At 42.3% G+C, this 20,625-nt stretch overlaps 1 protein-coding gene across 2 annotated transcripts in view; it reads left to right on the top strand.

Moving 5' to 3' along the window:
- The window catches only part of TMEM233 (transmembrane protein 233), a 70,428-nt gene that overhangs the window by 20,787 nt on the left and 29,016 nt on the right, over nt 1-20,625 (top strand). For both annotated transcript variants that reach the window (XR_003030032.2, XM_002694503.7), the window contains exon 2: nt 13,448-13,588. Coding sequence is in view for 1 of the 2 variants with exons in the window: in XM_002694503.7 (XP_002694549.1) it covers nt 13,448-13,588 (141 nt within the window). In the remaining variant the exon portion in view is untranslated. The remainder of the gene's footprint in view (nt 1-13,447; nt 13,589-20,625) is intronic.

The raw sequence follows: 20,625 nt of genomic DNA, 5'->3' as shown, positions 1-20,625 counted from the left end.
GCACTTGAAATGGAGGGGTGAGTAAAGAGAGACGTGATGTCTGCCCTCATGGAGGTCACGGTTACAAATACTCGACACGTCCGTAAGCAACAGAGTGAGTAACCCTGAGCCACACCAAGAACTGTGTATTAATAAGAAAGGAATTCATTGTGATGTTAGGAACTGCAATTCAGGAGACACAGATTCAGATGAAACCGAAGAGTGTTCCAGGGAAGAGAAAAAGACTCAGGGGCTTGTAAAGGCAAAAGCCACAAGGTTGTTAAAGTGGTCTGGCAGGAGTTACGATTGATTCTGACACAGAAAAGGAAATATCTTTTCCAGAAAGGATGGACTGACATGAATTATTTTAGGGTAAGGGCTTGATAAGTATCCAGAGTTTCTGGAACAGCAGGGAGATGAAAACAAATGAGCTATTAAATACACTTCGGTAGGGTTCCCATTCCCTTGCCCAACTTTTCTCGTTCGTGATTTTTCCCAGCATTAAGAAAAAAAGACCTCAGTAAAAATCAAAAGTGCTGCTGCTAAGTCCCCTTCTTCCTTGGTACAGCATAGAAGGTACATTTCTGTTACCTGGGACTGGTAACCAAGTGGAGCCTTAGCTGTCACACTGACGCCTTAGTGGGAAGTTGCTCTTCTGGAAAGTTCCTGATGTCTGATAGTGGTCTGTGATCAGAGGGCATAAATCACGTGTGGGGGATGGGACCAGAAGCCCCTGAGTGGCCCCCCATCATTGACGCCCCTTGCCTTCCAAGAGATAGACTTTGTGGCCTTCCGTGGCCTTCAAGGTCTGGCCCCGGACAAGGTTCTCCAGAAGCCCTCCTCTCTGTTCACCTCCCCCTACCCTGCCCGCCCCCCCCCGCCTTTCCTGGCCCGCATCCTCGTCTAGGTCATTTCCTCTGCTTGGAGCCCTCTCCTCTGTCTGTCTCATGTGGCCAGTGACTGCTCATTCTTCCTGTCTCAGCTTACATGTCAACTTCCTCAGGGCCGCCTTCTCAGGTCACCCCATCCTAAGTAAGTCCCCTGACCTAGGTTCTGACTCAGCCCTGGTCTGTTTCCTTCAGGGCTCCAGAAAATGATGATCAAAATGGAGTTGGTATTGCTAAGAAAGCTCTCAAAAATTAAGCCAGGGGAGCTACTGAGAAAGTGTGACTTCTGCACATCTCAGCCTGGATGGAATCTAAACTTTGACAACTTATTGTGAAGATGAAATTATATGGTACACAGAAGGTGATGAGGTCAGGGCCTGGCACAGTATAGGCATTCCATAAATATTAACTGTTTTATTTTAGCTATTTATTTTAATAGAATTAACTATTTTATTTATATTAACTAATTTATTTTAGCATGATAATTCATTACTATAACTATAGTTATAATAACTATTATTTTATAAATATATAAATGATAAAATACAAATATATGAATAATAACTATATATTATTATTATAACGTTCATTATTATAACATAGTCCCTGGCTTCACCTCCAACCGTATCTCATATTCCCCTTCCTTTCTCCCCTCCCCAACTTTTCATGCCTACAGTCACATTGGATTTTCTTTAGTACCTTGAGCAAAAGAATTATTTCCCTCTCACATTTGCCGTTCTCTCTGCTGGGCATCTTCTTCCCCTTTTTGCAGATCTGGCTCCTTCTCAGGTCTTCTGGTCTTGCCACCTGCCACCACTTGAGGGAGAGCTTCCTCCCACCATCCCATTTTTCTTACCTTAGTAATATTCTGTATTCTTGTTTACTTGCATGTTTTGTTGTTGTTCAGTCACTTAGTCGTGCCTGACTCTCTGGGACCCCTGGATTGCAGTACACCAGGCTTCCCTGTCCTTCATTATCTCCCAGAGTTTGCACAAACTCATGTCCATTGAGTCGATGATGCCATCCAACTATCTCATCCTCTGTCACCCGCTTCTCCTCCTGCCCTCAATCTTTCCCAGCATCAGGGTCTTTTCCATTGTGTCAGCTCTCCACATCCAATACATCGGCCAGTGATTGGAACTTCAGCATCAGTCCTTCTGATGAATATTCAGGATTGATTTCCTTTGGGATTGACTGGTTGGATCTCCTTGCTGTCCAAGGGACTCTCAAGAGTCTTCTCCAGCACCCCAGTTCTAAAGCATCAATTCTTTGGTGCTCAGCCTTCTTTATGGTCTAACTCTCACATCCATACATGACTACTGGAAAAACTGTAACTTAGACTATACAGACCTTTGTTGGCAGGGTGATTTCTCTGCTTTTTAATACATTGTATAGGTTTATCATAGCTTTTCCTTCAAGGAAAAAGCATCTTTTAATTTTGTGGCTGCGGTCACCATCCACAGTGATTTTGGAGCCCAAGAAAATTACATGTTTAAGTATTTTATTTTTAGTCTTTACCAAAATGTCAGCTCCATGTGGGCAGGAAACAGTGCCTGGCACACAGTTGATGGTTAATAAATAGTTTTGAATGAGTGAATGACTGGATGAAGGAATGAATGGCTGTCCATCCAGGACAGTGGTTCTCAACTCTTCTCAGAATGACCTGAGAAGCTGTTCAAAAAATACCAATGCTGGAGTCTCATCCCCACAGATCCTAATTCATTTGATCTGGGGTGGAGCTTGGGCACAGGAATTTTCATGGGCATTTTGGGGACATAGGTGATTCTAAGGTATGGGTACCAGTATAAAGAACGTTAAACATATCCATTTAGACAGTTTCATCTCAGATCTTCACCTGGCAGCCACCCCATAGGTGATGCTGTCTCATCCAGTATCATGTGGGATGCAGTAAGAGCTCTGCTCTAAAGACTAGAGGGAATGGACAAAGTACTCTCCATATTTTCCTGGCTCGGGACAAGAGATTAACTTTGTCATTGATATAAAGTGTCACAAAGTCCCAGAACATTGGACCCATTGGTGTTCAATGCCAGTTATTTAAATTTGCGGAATTTTTCTGGGTGTCTCCTTGGAAATGTGGCTTCCAGCAGTTACCTGTACCTTCTGACGGATGGCCAGGAGGCTTGGCTGCGTGGCCTCACAGCATAGTCATGTTGGTCCCTGCTGCAGCCTTCTTGCAGTTGGGCATAGAGACAATCATCCTCGTTTCTGGCTCCCAAACAACTTTCAGACAATCATCCTCATTTCTGGCTCCCAAACAACTTTCCTGCCAGAGTATTTGCATATCATGTGTCCATCCAGGGAAAGGACGTATAAACAAGCTTGAAATTACCAGATGCCGTGAGCATGACGTCACTAGTATTTACTACTAGAGAAAGGAACTTGGCCACTTTTCTGTTCCCAAGCATGACCTTTGCTGGTCAAGGCAGCTGACCAAGACCTGAAAGCTCTTTTTAGCTTTTGTGATGACTGTTACATTTTGCCAGCATAAGCCCAGCCTCACAGAAAAGGGAAGAACCACCGCTGGGGACTCTTGAGGCCTTATAAAATATTTGAGGACAACCATTTTTTCTACATGCTGACAAATATTCATTTGACTCACAATGGAAGATAAGAGCTGGAAAGAATCTAAAGGTCTTTCTTTTTAATGTACTTTGCATGGTGAACGGAGACAGCAAATTGCTATTTAGCACCTTAAAGTGAAGGTACTTGGTTTATGAAATTATGAGGAAGTGTCACAGCTTGAAAGTGAACTCTGGGCAATATCCAAATGCCACAAACCTAAATTAAAGGACAGCAGACTTGGACATGAGAAAGGGTGTGACTTACAAAGGGTAACATGAGAGAATATCTTCTTTTTTAAATTGAAATATAGTTGATTTAAAATGTTATGTTAATTTCTGCTGTTCAGCACAGTGACTCAGTTATATATATTTATATATATGTACATTCTTTTAAAATATTCTTTTCCATATGGCTTATCATAGGTCCTCTTTGCAGTAGGACCTTGCTATTTATCCATTTTGTATATAAAAGCTTACATGTGCTAACCCCAAAATCCCACCCCATCTCTCCCCCAACCACCACCCCCTTGGCAACCTGTTCTCTTTGTCTGTGAGTCTTTGTTTCATCAGTCAGTTCAGTTCAGTCCCTCAGTCATGTCCGACTCTTTGTGACCCCATAAATCACAGCACACCAGGCCTCCCTGTCCATCACCAACTCCCGGAGTTCACTCAAACTTATGTCCAAGTCAGTGATGCCATCCAGCCATCTCATCCTCTGTCATCCCCTTCTCCTCCTGCCCCATCCCTCCCAGCATCAGAGTCTTCCATTGAGTCAACTCTTCGCATGAGGTGGCCAAAGTATTGGAGTTTCAGCTTCAGCATCAGTCCCTCCAGTGAACACCCAGAACTGATTTCCTTTAGGATGGACTGGTTGGATCTCCTTGCAGTCCAAGGGACTCTCAAGAGTCTTCTCCAACACCACAGTTCAAAAGCATCAATTCTTTGGCGCTCAGCTTTCTTCACAGTCCAACTCTCACATCAATACATGACCACTGGAAAAACCATAGCCTTGACTAGATGGACCTTTGTTGGCAAAGTAATGTCTCTGCTTTTCAATATGCTATCTAGGTTGGACATAACTTTCCTTCCAAGGAGTAAGCGTCTTTTTAATGTCATGGCTGCAGTCACCATCTGCAGTGATTTTGGAGCCCCAAAAAATAGTCTGACACTGTTTCCACTGTTTCCCCATGTATTTCCCATGAAGTGATGGGACCAGATGCCATGATCTTAGTTTTCTGAATGTTGAGGTTTAAGCCAGCTTTTTCACTCTCCTCCTTCACTTTCATCAAGAGGCTTTTTAGTTCCTCTTCACTTTCTGCCATAAGGGTGGTGTCATCTGCATATCTGAGGTTATTGATATTTCTCCCAGCAATCTTGATTCCAGCTTGTGCTCTTCCAGCCCTGTGGTTCTCATGATGTACTCTGCATAGAAGTTAAATAAGCAGGGTGACAATATACAGCCTTGACATACTCCTTTTCCTATTTGGAACCAGTCTGTTGTTCTATGTCCAGTTCTAACTGTTGCTTCCTGACCTGCATACAGGTTTCTCAAGAGGCAGGTCAGGTGGTCTGGTATTCCCATCTCTTGAAGAGTTTTCCAGTTTATTGTGATCCACACAGTCAAAGGCTTTGGCATAGTAAATAAAGCAGAAATAGATGTTTTTTCTGGAACTATCTTGCTTTTTCAATGATCCAGCAGATGTTAGCAATTTGATCTCTGGTTCCTCTGCCTTTTCTAAAACCAGCTTGAACATCAGGAAGTTCACGGTTCATGTATTGCTGAAGCCTGGCTTGGAGAATTTTGAGCATTACTTTACTAGCGTGTGAGGTGAGTGCAATTGTGCGGTAGTTTGAGCATTCTTTGGCATTGCCTTTCTTTGGGATTGGAACGAAAACTGACCTTTTCCAGTCCTGTGGCCACTGCTGAGTTTTCCAAATGTGCTGGCATATTGAGTGCAGGACTTTCACAGCATCATCTTTCAGGATTTGAAAGAGCTCAACTGGAATTCCATCACCTCCAACTAGCTTTGTTCATAGTGATGCTTTCTAAGGCCCACTTGACTTCACATTCCAGGATGTCTGGCTCTAGGTGAGTGATCACATCATCGTGATTATCTTGGTCGTGAAGATCTTTTTTGTAGAGTTCTTCTGTGTATTCTTGCCACCTCTTCTTAATATCTTCTGCTTCTGTTAGGTCCATACCATTTCTGTCCTTTATCAAGCCCATCTTTGCATGAAATGTTTCCTTGGTATCTAATTTTCTTGAAGAGATTTCTAGTCTTTCGCATTCTGTTGTTTTCCTCTATTTCTTTGCATTGATCGCTGAGGAAGGCTGTCTTATCTCTCCTTGCTATTCTTGGAAACTCTGCATTCAGATGCTTATATCTTTCCTTTTCTCCTTTGCTTTTCACTTCTCTTCTTTTCAAAGCTCTTTGTAAGGCCTCCTCAGACAGCCATTTTGCTTTTTTGCATTTCTTTTCCATGGGGATGGTCTTGATCCCTGTCTCCTGTACAATGTCACGAACCTCAGTCCATAGTTCATCAGGCACTCTGTCTATCAGATCTAGTCCCTTAAATCTATTTCTCACTTCCACTGTATAAGCATTAGGGATTTGATTTAGGTCATACCTGAGTGTCTAGTGGTTTTCCCCACTTTCTTCAATTTAAGTCTGAATTTGGCAATAAGGAGTTCATGATCTGAGCCACAGTTAGCTCCTAGAGAGGTTCATTTGTGTATATTTTAGATTCCATGTATAAGTGATTTACTTTTTGTGACTTATATCACTTAATATGATAATCCTAGTTGTACTCATGTTATTGCAAATGGCATTATTTTGTTCTTTTTATGGCTGAGTAGTATTCCATTGTATATAAATGTGCTGCATCTTTATCCGTTCATCTGTTGAGGGACATTTAGGTTGTTTCCATGTCTTGGCTATTGTGACTAGTGCTGCTATGAACATGGGGGTGCATGTATCTTTTTGGAATTACAGTTTGTCCGAATATATGCCCAGGAGTGGAATTGCTAGATGGTATGGCAATTCCATTTTTTGTTTTCTGAGGAACCTCCATGTTGTTTTACATAGTGGCTCCAACAACTTACATTTCCACCAAAGTATAGGAGGGTTCCCTTTTCTCTATACCCTCCATGAAAGAATTTCTTTGTGGCAATAGTCACTCCAGTCTGCAGGCGACAGAATTTCATAGAGCTATACACATACCAAAAAAATAAAACAATAAAAAAAAGAGTGCATGTGCAAACTGGTAAAATCTGAATAAGGTCTATAACTGAGTTAATATCAACCAACTTCAATTTCCTGGTTTTGACCAAATACTGTGGGTACTTAAGATATCATCATTAACCAAAGCTTGGTGAAAGGTACAAGGGGACTCTTAGTACTATATTTGTAACTTTTTGTGAACCCTAAGCTATATCAAAATAAAATTTATAATTTAGGGGAAAAAGACAATGAGCCAGGAGAAACTGGGAGAGAATTTTGCAACATACGTAATAGATTAATGTACATTGTTTTCTGTGCTATTCTTAGAGTTGCCACATGTGACTATTGAGTATTTGAAATAGCACCACAGATTTTAATGATAAAAGTTTGGACATGTTGGGTTAAATAAAATATATATTATTAAAGTTAATTTTACCTCTTTAATGTGGCTACTAGAAAACAAATTCATTTTACTGCACTGGGTCTTTGTTGCTGCATGTAGGCTTTCTCCATTTGTGGAGAGTGGGGGCTACTCTAGTTGCAGAGCATGGGTATAGGGCACTCGGGCTTCAGCATTTGCAGCACATGGACCCTGTAGTTGCAGCTCACAGACTCCAGTACATGGGCTTAGTTTGCCTTGCAGCATGTGGAATCTTCCCATACCAGGGATTCAACCCATATGCCCTGCATTGACAGGTGGATTCTTTATCAGTGGACCACCAGGGATGTCCAGAAAATTTTGAATTAAGTATGTGGTCCCCATTATATTTCTATTGCATGGTGCTGACCTATAATATGTAAAAAATTTCTGCAAATGTATAATTATCAGACAAATTAATAGACAACTAGACCAAAAGATATAAGTATAAAAATCATTAAGAAGAAATACATTTGGGACTTCCTTGGTAGCTCAGTGGTAAAGAATCCACCTGCCAATGCAGGAGACACAGGTTTGATCCCTGATCTGGGAAGATGTCACGTGCCACAGAATGACTGAGCTTGTGTGCCACAACTATTGAGCCTGTGGTCTCGATCCCAGGAGCTGCAGCTCCTGAGCCCACACACTGCAACATGGAAACCTGTGTGCCCTAGAGCCTGTGCTCCACAAGGAGGGAAGTCGTCCCAGCCCACGCGCTGCAGCGAAGAGTAGCCTGCGCGCACCACAGCTAGAGAAAAGCCCATGCAGCAGCGAAGACCCAGCACAGTCAAAAATAAATAGTTATTAAAAAAAAAAAGAAATACACCTGACAAACATTTATCCGTACATATGTTTGTTAATTCAACATGTATTTATTGATTTCCAGGCACTGTATTAGTCAGTTGGGAAAGTTTTAAATAAACTGATCTGAGAAGGCCTCTCTCAGAAGGTGATGTTTGAGTGGAAATCTGAACATGATTGAATTTCATCATTAATAAAGAAATGTTATTTTGAGATTCTTTTTTGCCTGTTAAAACAGCAAAAATAGATGAATAACATACAGTGTGGGCAAGGTTGTGGAGGAAAGGACACATAAATACTGTTAGTGGGAATGTAAATTTGTACAGTTTTTCTACAATGCAATTTTACTCTATCTCCAAATATAAATATACCCTTTGACTCTGTAATCCCATTCCTAGGAATCCATCCCAGGAAGACACTCAGATGTGTACAAAAATATATGAATGAGAGTGTCTGTTGCAGCATATTATGTAATTGCCACAAACTTTAAATAGCTGAAATGTTAGTGAGGTGTGACCATTTAAGTGACTAGTACAAATCCATTAAAAAGAGTGAGACAACTATACTTGCAACTTTTCTGTAAGTCTTAAGTTCTTTGAAAACAGAAAGTTACCTACCAAAAGTTTATCATGACAAATTAAGGTTTTTCCCCAAGAATCAGGACAGTGCAACATTAGAAAGTTTATCAATGTACTTTAAATCATGACTGGATAAAGAAAACAGCAGTGAGACAAACCCAGAAGCATGAGCTTAGAAAGCCACCCCTACCCTATGACAAGTGGTAAAAAGCAAGTTACAGAACACAAATAGTATGCTGCTGCTGCTGCTGCTAAGTCGCTTCAGTCGTGTCCGACTCTGTGCAACCTCATGGACTGTAGCCCACCAGGCTACTCCGTCCATTGGATTCTCCAGGCAAGAACACTGGAGTGGGTTGCCATTTCCTTCTCCAGTGCATCAAAGTGGAAAGTGAAAGTGAAGTCGCTCAGTCGTGTCCGACTCTTAGCGACCCCATGGACTGCAACCTACCAGGCTCCTCCATCCATGGGATTTTCCGGGCAACAGTACTGGAGTGGGGTGCCATTGACATTTTTAGCTAAGAGGAAAAGAAAAAACTCTGAGAGAGAGAATCAAACCAGCTATGTAACTTCAGACAAATTATTTTAACTTCTCTGTGACTCAGTTTTCCCATCAGTAAAATGGAAACAAAGCATCTGCCTCACAGGGTTGTTATGAAGACTGATGAAATAATCCTTGAAAAGTGTCTGGCCCATAACAAATACTCAGTATATGTTATCTGTTATCATTATGATTTTTGTCAAAGAAAAACTGAGGCCAAAACAATTAGAAAAGAAAAAAATTTTACTTGAAAAGAAATACAAGGAAGTCCAGCCTCAAAATGGCCAGCCAGCCAAATGCAAACCACAGTATTTAAAGGAAATGAATGCAAAATTTCCAGGATTACCAGGTTTTCCATTAATCTTTTCCTGATTAAAAAAAAAAAACAACAAAGCAAAACAGTATCTTTCTCAAAAGATTACATATCCACAAAGGAGGGGACCTGTGTTTAGGTATCCATGTCACAAAAGGCAAAGATGAAATTGTCTTTGCAAAGCCTTGTGGGAAATACTCAAGGTTTCAGTATTGGAAGGATGCAGGCTAAACAGACTAACCTGTTGTTCTTGGTTTATCTCAGCATACAAATTGCTATTTCTCATGAACTGTGGTACATGATGTGCTTAGTCATAATGAAACCAGGAGAAAGTGTCAGTTTTCCTTTCATACTATTCATGGGAAAAAAAAAATCTAGAAGCAAATGTACTACCCTGTTATCTTTGGGAAATAGAATTGAGAGAAGAGCTTACTATCTACAGTGTACGTTTCTATGGCATTCAAATACTTTGCATGTTCATGAATTGCATTCAGAATTGGTGAAAGAACTAAGACGATCATGTAAATTTAAGTATCAAAGTCATCCCTTGTTTCTTTATAGTTCTTCCACGGCAGATGGACTAGTTTGCTTTTTAAGCCCTTCAGAAAAAGATTTATAAACCATGCATTTTCTCTCAAACCCATTTCTGCCACTTCATTCTGTAGCATCTGCCAACAGACCTATATTAATACACAGTTCCAGTTGGGAGAGAAAAGAACTCCAGCCAATGAACTGAGGAGGGGGGGATTAATCCCTTCCTGCTCTGTTGTTGAATGATGACCCTGAAGCCAGAGCCCCTCACCAGTGAAGTCGTTTAAAGTGAAATGTGAGAGTTCTAAATAACCCCACCTTCATCCCTTCCCCCATATCCTTATATTTACCCAGCAGATTTACCCATAGGAAGCCCCTTCTCCAAGAACCAGAGGAAGAAAGGGATTCATAAAAGGACTCTTGGGAAGAAAAGAGTCTACAACTAATATTGAAAGAGGCTTTTCACCTGTTTTTCAAGCTAACCATGGGTCCATTCCTGGGATGACTCAACATCTCCTTTATGAGCTCCAGAGGGATGGTGAATTGCCAAGAAAAGGGTTACATACAAGATGCCAGACTGCTAACAGGTGATGAAGGTTGGACAGGATTTGCCCAAGTCTTGCACCCCCATGCCCCTTAGCCAGGTCACCAGCATGGCTCTGCTGATCTGCAACAGACAAGTGGCCTGGGTAGCCCCATTTCCCCTGCGCTCATGGGCAATGCACAGATGTAGATGTAGCCTTCACCATGGCACACACTGGCTGTTGTCCCCACTGCTACTGAGAACACGAAACTGGGTTTTCATCCAAACAGCCAGGGGTTGACAATGTTTGGGGGACAGATTGGCAAGGAATGTCTCATTGTTTTCTTTGTTTTATTTTTCCTGGTTACAGCAGTGCAAGTATATCACCATGACTAATCTCAGAACTGGGTTTTTTGAAGATACCATGATAGAATAATGATCAATTTAGGAGAGCCTGAATCTATATAATCTTAAACTGATTATGAACTCACAATTCAGGGTTCTAGGATTCTATGCAGTGACTTTACTTGTGAAGCCTCTAAAACAAAGTTTCCCAAACGTGGGTTGCCAGGAGTAGAGATTGATCGCCTATAATTCTCATAAGTAGCCCAGAAGATTCTGTTTCACCCCAAGGACCTCAGCTTTAGAAGAAGAATAAAACAGGCAGTGGCAATTCATAGTAAAAGCTAATTTATTGAGCATAAATTATGTTCTAGACCAGTGCTAACCACTTTGCATGCATTAACTCATTGGCCCCTCCAATATGAAGGAGGTGTTATTACTGTTGTCCCCAATTTACAGATAAGGACTCTGAGGCTTAGAAAGCTTGATAGCTTGCTGTAATTCTCACAGTTGATAAAACATGAAATCGGAACTTAGATCTCTCTGCATTTTAGAGCCCATGCTCCATGACACATTTTCTTGGGTTAAGTCTTAAGATGGTGAACATCTTGACCTTGCACGATGTTAAAGATAGTTGTCTAGACCAAAGGTTTTTGACCTTGAGAAGGTTTTTTAAAAAATACTCTGGCAGCAACCCAAGTATCCATCAGTGAATGAGTGGTAAACAAAATGTGGCATATCCATAAAATGAAATATTATTCAGCCTCAAAAAGGAAAGAAGCTCTGACACATGCTACAACATAGATGAACCTTGAGGACATTATGCTTATCGAGATAAGCCAATCATAGAAGACAACCATTGTATGAGTCAACTCATAAAATTCCTAGAGTAGTCAAATCCATAAGAACAGGACATAGAATGGTGATTGCTAGGGGCTGGGAATGGGGAGGAGTGGTGGGAAGAATGAGGAGTGAGTGTTTAATGAAAACAGAGTTTCAGTTTGAGATGATTAATGACAGTGATATTTGCACAACATGAATGTACTTAGTGCCATTGAATTGTACACTCAACAGTGGTAAATTTTATGTCAGGCACATTTTACCACAATGTCTACTTTAAAAAACTGGTGTCTGGCTCCTACACCAGTTAAATTGAAGTCTCTCCAGAATAGGGCCAAGCCTGTGGCATTTATTTTTAATACTATCCAAGTGTTTCTGATGGACACACAGGGTTAAGAATTCAGGTTAAGAATTCAGGATGCAGGGTTCTGGAGTTCTCCCTGCCGGCAGCCCCTGGCATCATTTCAAGCTCTCACTCTCCCATTCACACAAGAGGCCTGATAGCAAGACTCCCTGGGGAGGCAAGTCTCCCAGCCTGTTGCTAAGATGGCCCAGATCCAAGAATTAATGGAAGGTTCCGGAAGCAGAAAGCTCTGTGGTTTACTGGGAGTTTCTCTGGCTTGTAATTGTCTGCATATGCCTCATTCCTCTTCATAGTCCACGAAGAAGGGTGATTATTACTGAAGTGCTGTGCTTTCAGAGTCAAGAATAGAGGTTCCCACGGAAACCTGCAATTCATGGCATGGATCGAATCATTCTATCCCTAACTTACAAATGCAGATTTCCAGTCTTCTTTGGGCTACAGCACAGCTTTGGGGGAAGTCTCGGCAGTGGGAGTTATGATAAAGAGGGCTTATAATAAGAGAGAGGGATAGCATCTGACCTTCAGCTCAGCAGCAAGGACTCTCTGAGCACCTCTCCTTTGCCTGGGGCTCCAGGATGCCATCAGTGAACTCATATTCTGTAGGAAAACTGATGTATTCATCACCCATTCAGCCAATACAGATTTCTTGAGTTCCTACAATGGACCAGACATCTCTCCAAAGGGCACAGAAGATTCTGTGCCTTTGCACAAGGATACCATCTTGAGCCTAGTGATACCCTGCATCATGGAGATGTCTGGAGAAACTCGGTGGAGAGAGCAGGATGGCTGGGAAATTGGGAAGTGGCTGCTGCTACCTAACAGTCAGTACAGAAGTTTCCCAGTATTCTAACAGCTGAGGAGGCTGTGTGAGTAGGTGCCAGGTGTGTGACAGTTTGGCTTCAGCAAAAGAGTGAACAGGTCAGCCAGGGTCCCTGACCTTCTAGCATAAGGAGCAGGCAATCTTTTTCTGTCATGGACCAAATAATAAATATTTTAGGACTTGTAAGCAATACGCTGTCTGTCCCAGCTACTCATTTCTGTTGTTATAACATGAAAGCAGCTACAGACAGTAGTAAACAAATGATTGTGACTGTATTCCCTACAGACTTTGTTTACAAAAATCACAGGCTGGATTTGGCCTATGGGCCATGGCTTGCAGACCCCTGTTCTAATGGATGAGACAGATGTACCCATTCATCCTTTCAGCATACAAATATTTACTGCATATCATCTACATGACAAATATTGCATTGGACAGTGGTATACTGTGCTAAACAAGGAGACAATGGTCCCTGCTCGCATAACACTTACACTCTAATGGGAGAGGCCAAATCATTCTTTTCAATATGCTAAGGTAAATATTAAGATGAAAGTAATCAGGAACTACAGAAGAGGACGTTAACTCAAACTGGGAGTTCAGGGAAGACTTCCTGGAGGAGGTGGTAACCATGCCACTGGCTCAGATCAACCTGGGAAACCATGTCTTTCCTTGTGGGTTGTCATCACCAGCTCTTCCCTTGTGTCCCCCAGGCTCAGAACAGCTATGAGGATGGAGACATCGAAGGATCCAAGCGGCTTGGAAGGAATGCCAAGTGGGTGGCCGTCGCCTCCATCGTTATTGGCCTTCTCGTCATTGCTATTTCTTGTACAGTTCACTTCACTTGGAAATAGGTAAGCTTTTCTGGTTTTATTAATATTTATTTTTATTTGGCTGCGCCAGGTCTTAGTTGCGGCACATGGAATCCATCTTTGTTGCAGAATGCAGGATCTTTAGTTGCAGCATGCAAGCTCTTAGTTGTGGCATGCGGGACATTTAGTTGCAGCATGCGGAATCTAGTTGTGGCAAGAGGGATCTTTAGTTGTGAAATGCGGAATCTTTAGTTGCAGCTTGTGGGATCTGGTTCCCCGACCAGGGATCAAACTCAGGCCCCCTGTATTGGGAGTGCAGAGTCTTTGTCACTGGACCTCCAGGGAAGTCCTCTAAGGTGCCTTTTCTTGAAAAGCCCACTGGAAACTGCTAGGATAGGTTAGATTGTGCTCCAGTAGCAGTCTCAAACAAAAGGGTTTTCATCTTTATTCACTACTATTCCACAGGCCACATGGGTTTGCAGAAAGTCTCTCCTCCACACAGTCCCTCAGGGTCCAGACTACACCATCTTGTAGCTGCTCTGTCTGAAACAGGAGTCAACAAACTTCTCCTGTAAAGGGCCAGATGATAAATATTTTAGGCCACTATTAACGTCTCAGTTGCAACTACTTAACTCTGCATTTTAGCACAGAAGCAGCCATATCCAATCTATAAATGCATTAATGTGGCTGTGTGTGATAAAGCTTTATTTATAAAAAACAGGGAGCTGGCCCATGGCTCATAGTTTTCCAGCCTCTGATCTAGAACATGAGGGCTTCTCAGGCTAAGACAGGAGAGAGGAAAAGCCAGAGAATCCCACATGGGTTTTCACTGCCTCAGCCCTGGAGCGATACTTGTCACTTAGGCTCATATTTGATCGACTAACACCAGTCACATAGTTCCACCTAACTGTAAGAGAGTGGGAAGTGTATGACAATAAGTGGAACTTTAAGGTTATCACTTGCTCTGCCTTAGCATCTAATCTGCTAAATGATTTCCTACATGACACTGCATCCAACTAGCCTGACTGTTCTTAGTTTAAGAACAGAAGGGTCTCTGCCTATGTTTGGTATTTTCAGTGAGCTCTCGTCTCACAAAGAGATGATGTTTCTCTCTGGATCAGGACAAATTTATTCTGATTTCTCCAGCCAGTGGAGATGGGCTCCATCCACTAGAACCACTGATACTTTCCATCAGAGTTTTGCCAAAGGGCAAGGTAGTGTGATGGACAACCAGGATCTGGGAATGACAAGCCCAGATTCATCTCTGTCTCACTGTGTAACTCCTGGCCAAACAGATAAGAATTCAGAAACCCTTCCACTCTTCTCTCATAGCAGCACTGTTCCTCCAACACCATTTCCCTCAAGCTGGGAAGATCAGTCTTTTTGACCTGGTTTCAGGAAGGGGCCCATTGGGTGGGTATGGGAGGAAGGGGACACCTTTTAGATCAGCCAAGCCCACCTTGGCAACCAAGAGGGTAGTGGATGTCCCAGTGGGTCGACTTACTATCAGACAAGCCAGATCCATGAGCAATCAGGGGCCGCTGGGTGGAGGAGGAGATATCAAAATAGGAAGTGTCATAAAGGAAAAAATATGATCTCTTTTGACCAAAAGAGAGGAGAAAAAGACACTAAGATGTCAAAAGCACCTCAAAGTGTCTTGCCTACAAGATGGCAAATTGATGATGTTGGCCTGTGAAGGAGAAGGCAGTTGAAAGATAGATAAGAACACACCCAACTTTCCTCTTTAATGGAAGGGTAATGTGCTTGCATGTGTGACCATGGGGCCATGGGGTGTGGGGTAACACGGTGCAGGTTTGGGACCAGACTTCCTTGGCACAAGTACCTGCCCCCTTTACCACTTTCTTACTGTGAGACCTTCTGCCAACTGCTTGCCTCCCTCAGCTTCAGTTTCTTCCCCTTTAAACTGGGGTTTATAATTGTACCCATTTAATAAACCTGCTGTGAAGGTTAATAAGATGATGCACAGAATGTGTGTAGGTTGGCATCTGTTCCTTTTCAGTGCATAAAGAAATACAAACCATTTGTTAATTATTACTGTGATTATCAGCATGACTGGAGGAAGGACCTCAAAGAGTTCAAGATGCTATTGAACTGAGTTTAGGGCTTTGAATAGATGAGCCAAACTCGAAGGATGGTGTTCCGGGTAAATAAGGCCAAGTCCTGGTGTAACTCCTGGGGACTTGTGAAAATACATACTGCCCAGATCAGTGTTTGAGCTAAGTGGTGATAATAATAGCAACTGACACTGACCTAGAACTCACCATATGCCAGGTACTGTTCCACGCTCTCACATGAATTAAATCTCACTGAGTCCTCACAACAACCCCAGGAAGTAGGTGATATTATCCCCATTTTTTGCAGATGAAGAAACAGAGGCTCAGAGAAATGAGGCTACTTGCCTGATATCTCGCAATTAATTAGTAGAAAAGACTGAGGGTGAGCCCGGGGTAACCTGGCTCTGGAAAATGTTTGTTGTTATTGTTGTTTTGCTATGCCAGGTCTTAGCTGAGGCCCGCAGAATCTTCGATCTTTGTGGCAGCATGCAAGATTTTCTTTTAGTTGTGGCATAAGAAATCTAGTTTCCTGACCAGGGATTGAACCCAGGCCCCTTGCATTGGGAGCACAGAGTCTCAGCCACTGAATTGCCAGAGAAGTTCCTGGAAGCTGTTGTTAACCACACCACCTCACAACCTCTAAGCCAGCACATCCTTTCTAGTACATGCACTAACAAAGGCCAGTAGATGGCTCTTACCTTGTGGATAACTCTAGAATTATAACTACAATGCTGGTGCCTTGAGGTTCCAACCCGCCAGAAGAACATGATGAGTTAGGGCCAAGGGTAAGAAAATCAAAGGGCTGCAGGAGTGAGGCAGGGAACATATTATACATGCATGAAGCAGGTTGATCGGGAACAGTGGGGACTGTGGTGAGAAGAGGAGCACAGTTTAAAGGGAGCAGCCACCACTCTGCTCCTGCTGGTTGTCACCACTTAGAACGCAGACCTTATGGGCCCATTTTCCAAAAAACATTGGAAAGTTGGGTCTTTATTTAAAAATCTCCTGATTTTTAGATGTTGACCACCAATTCACACAGTTTAAACACATGATGAGGGCCCCAAACAAAACAAAAACATACAAAAATCACACCTGCAACCTGGACATTATCTACTTTATAGAGTTTCTGGTGGACAATATGGCTTTCAAAGTTCAGTTTGCCTATTAGATTCCAGGCAAGAAGTTTCACTGGGGACCCAGAAGTCTTCCTCCATTGAGGGAGTTCTCCACATGAGGACTTCCTCCATTCTCAGTAAGAATGTTTCTGTATGCAGGTGAAGCTCTGATGTTTGTATCCTTGTGATTGAGGTTTTGTTAGTAGTAGTAATGAAGGATAGGAGAGGAGGTCACCTCTCCATTGCTTCTCCCTGATGGGAAGTGTTTCACAGTGGTTAGAGACTGGCCCTCAGCACTCTTTTTGCCAGGACTCAAATCCTAGCTCTACCACCCAGACCACTCTGGCATGTTTTTTTTTTAGTATTTACTTTGATCTTACCTATTTATTTGGCTGCACCAGCTCTTAGTCACGGCACACAGGATCTTCAGTCTTCATTGCTGCATGTGGGATATTTAGTTGCGGTGTGCAGGATTTTTTTTAAGTTGTGGCAAGCAGCATCTTCTAGTTGTGGCACACAGGATCTTTAATTGTGGCATATGAACTCTAGTTGCGGCATGTGAAATCTAATTCCCTGGCCAGGGATCGAACCCAGGCCCCCTGCATTGAGAGTCCAGAGTCTTAGCCACCCTACCATCAGGGAAGTCCCACCCTGGCAAGGAAGCTTCCTGTGCCTCAATTTGCCTCTCTATAAAGTGAGGATAGAATTGTTTCCCCATCTGTATGGTCAGGTTCCCTTTAGCTACTTTTCCTTCTGTGGTATCCAAAAAAGCAAAAATGTTTTCCAGAGTTAGAATTCCACAGAGAAACTAAAATTTAAAAGCTTTGTCGTGTGTGTGTGTGCATGTGTATGAGACAGTAAGAAACTAGACCTCAGTGAATGAAATCAGTTCTGTTTTCCTTTAAAACCAATAATAAGACCCGATTTCTCAGTAATCCTTTGAAATAAATTTCCCAGCCTGGCTTACTGGAAGAATTGAACCAAATTGTGGAATTACTAAAGTAGAGGTTCCCAAACTTTGGGCTGCAGAAGACTTACCTGGGGAGTTTTAAAAGAGTTAGACATCTGAGCCCTACCTCAAAGGATTCCAACTCACTGAGTCATAAGCGAGGACCAAGAATCTGCATTTTCAAGCTCCCCACTCTCTCCCAAAGACTCTGCTGCAGGTGATTAGAACACTCTGCCAGTCTTCCTTCCTCCCAAATCGAAAAGGAAGAACACACTAATAGCACTAGCCATTAACAGAGTGGTCAGTTTTCATTTACATCAGCAAACTCGTCATCCTAACATGTTATATCAAACTCAAGGCCAAGGACGGGAATCATTTTACCACCCAGGAGGTGTACCCGCAGAGAGACGCTTTTGTAACAATCAAAGCAAGGACCTCCGTGGAGGGGCTGGGAAAATCTGACTTTAGAGAAGGCCTAGCCTAGAGGCAAGACCAAAAGCTTTGAGTATGTCAGTTTCCTGTATTTCATTTAAAAAAAAAAAAAAAAACTGTCTGAAATCTCCTACTATCTTTTAAAAACTTAAGTCCTGCAAAAAGGGCTTCCCATGTAGCTCAGTGGTAAAGAATCTGCCTGCCAATGCAGGAGACGCGGGTTCAATCCCTAGGTCAGAGAGATCCCCTGGAAGAGGAAATAGCAACCCACTCCAGTGTTCCTGCTAGGATAATCCCATAGACAGAGGACCTTGGTGGGCTACAGTCCATGGGGTCACAAAGAGTTGGACATGACTGAGCACATGTGCCTTTATGTGTGTGTATATATGTGTGTGTGTGTGTATATATATATTCCTTACCCTTATTAAGAAAACCATAACCAATCTCTTCTCTCTCAAATGATTGAAATCTCTGGTGGTTCACTTTCTTGGAACAGATTCAGGTCATGATAGTCTTCACCCAAGCTCATATGAAAGTCTCATTCATCCTAATTTTTTTTTTCCTTCCAGCTTTATCAAGATTTAATTGACATACAGCACTGTATAAGTTTAAGGTGTGCAGCACAATGAGTTGACTTACATACACCATGAAATGATTATCACAGTAAGCTTAGTGAATACCTATCAGCTCATATAGATACAGAAAGAAACAGAAAATTTTTCCTTGTGATGACAACTCTCAGAATTTGCTCTTTTAGACCACTTTCATATATAACACACAGCCGCGTTTATCGCATTATATCTTATACTTATCTTATAACTAAAGTTTGTACCTTTTGACCCCCACCATCCAGTTATCCCTCCCCTCAGAACCTGCCTCCAGTAACCACAAATATGATCTCTTTTTGTATCACCTATCCTAATTTTACAGGATATCTCTGTAAGTCATGTGGTGGTTGGAGCAAAGAAAGCTAAGAGTTTGATGACATCAAATCTGTTAGAACTGGGAATTACTGAACTCAAATTTATTCAACAGTTTGGGATAGAATGCTGAGCTAGCAGGAGAGAAGTGCTCTGTTCATATGGAATCAGAAACTTGCAGTCTCTTGGAGTTATCAAATTCCCTGTTCACAGGTTGCTAGGGAAAGTAGAGAAATGAATCACAGAGGTGAAACATTTAAATACTGCAGCCATCTGTTTATTGATCCTGATTTTTCGCATCCTCAGCCAAAAACAACAAGTCTGCAGACTTTTACTTTCTGCTGGCATCTGAGGATTCAAGCAAGGTTAGGCTATTCTTGTCATGTTCCACAAAGCACAGGTCTCACCTGTGACAGATCCAGCGGGGATGCTTGTGAAAATACAGATTCCCAGACCCACAATCAAAACTCCGAATGTCCCTGAAACCTGCATTATCACAGCATTGCTAACCCCCAAAACCTAGTTCTAAGTATTCTAATGTTGTAAAAACACTATACTAAAGCTTTGCCTCTAATGGAGAACATTCTTTTTTTTTTTTGGACTGTGCCAGATCTTAGTTCTGGCACTTAGGATCTTTTCTTCTTTGCAGCAACAGGGCCCTTTAGTTGTGGCATGCAAATTCTTAGTTGTAGCATGTGGGATCTGGTTCCCTGACCAGGGATTAAACCCCCCTGCATTGGGAGTATGGGGTCTTAACCACTGGACCACCAGGAAAGTCCCTAATGGAGAGCAGTTTTATATATTAATAGGTAGACGTAGGCTGCAAAGTAAGACTTTTTCACATTCCTAAGCCACCTGGAAGAAGCTTCAGTGATTGCTACTTCCCCTGCCCTACCTCCTAGAAAGTTTACACATCTCCCAAGTCTCCTCTTTCTTCTCTCCTTGTGATCATGCTCATGGTTGAATTCAGTGGAACTCCTTTAGCACAAAATCAGTTGACCAAACCTGGGTGTGAGGGACACCAGTGTTGTCTGCCACAAATACAATAAATGACAACCAGTGGAGCTGCTTCTTACTCAGGGGTGAAGTTATAATGTCGGGGCATCAGGTGAGCTTTGAATAATCAAAATTAATCTTGGACGTATCTATAGGAGGGTACCCTATTTGAGAGTCACACAGCGTCTCCTGATCACCCCAATATAGCCAGTGTTCCCTCCACTGTGGGGACGGATACTGTCCTTGGGTCGAACACCAGCTGAGGTTGTTGGCTGTTTAGGGCTCGTGTCGTATGTTCAAACACTGGAACCACATTCTGAGCTCAACAGGAATCCTATACCCATTCATACTCATAAGCATTGAGCAGCCTGGTGGCCAGTATCTCCATTTCAACAGTTGCTTTTTTTCTCTTTGAAAAATACGAATAGTTTATTTCTGTAAGTTAAATACACATACATTTTACTTTCACTGACTTTACATCCCTAGGTGGCCTTGTAGGTACCTAAAGAGCCAAGCACACTCCCACCACGTATTAAAAACACTTGCTTGTCATTCTTAGCAATAAGAGACATTATGTTCCAAAGTTCCATTA

The sequence above is a fragment of the Bos taurus genome, chromosome 17 (assembly GCF_002263795.3).
Source record: "Bos taurus isolate L1 Dominette 01449 registration number 42190680 breed Hereford chromosome 17, ARS-UCD2.0, whole genome shotgun sequence".
Taxonomy (NCBI): domain Eukaryota; kingdom Metazoa; phylum Chordata; class Mammalia; order Artiodactyla; family Bovidae; genus Bos; species Bos taurus.
Note: the sequence above shows the minus strand (reverse complement) of the source record. Positions and strands in the feature narration are given on the sequence as shown.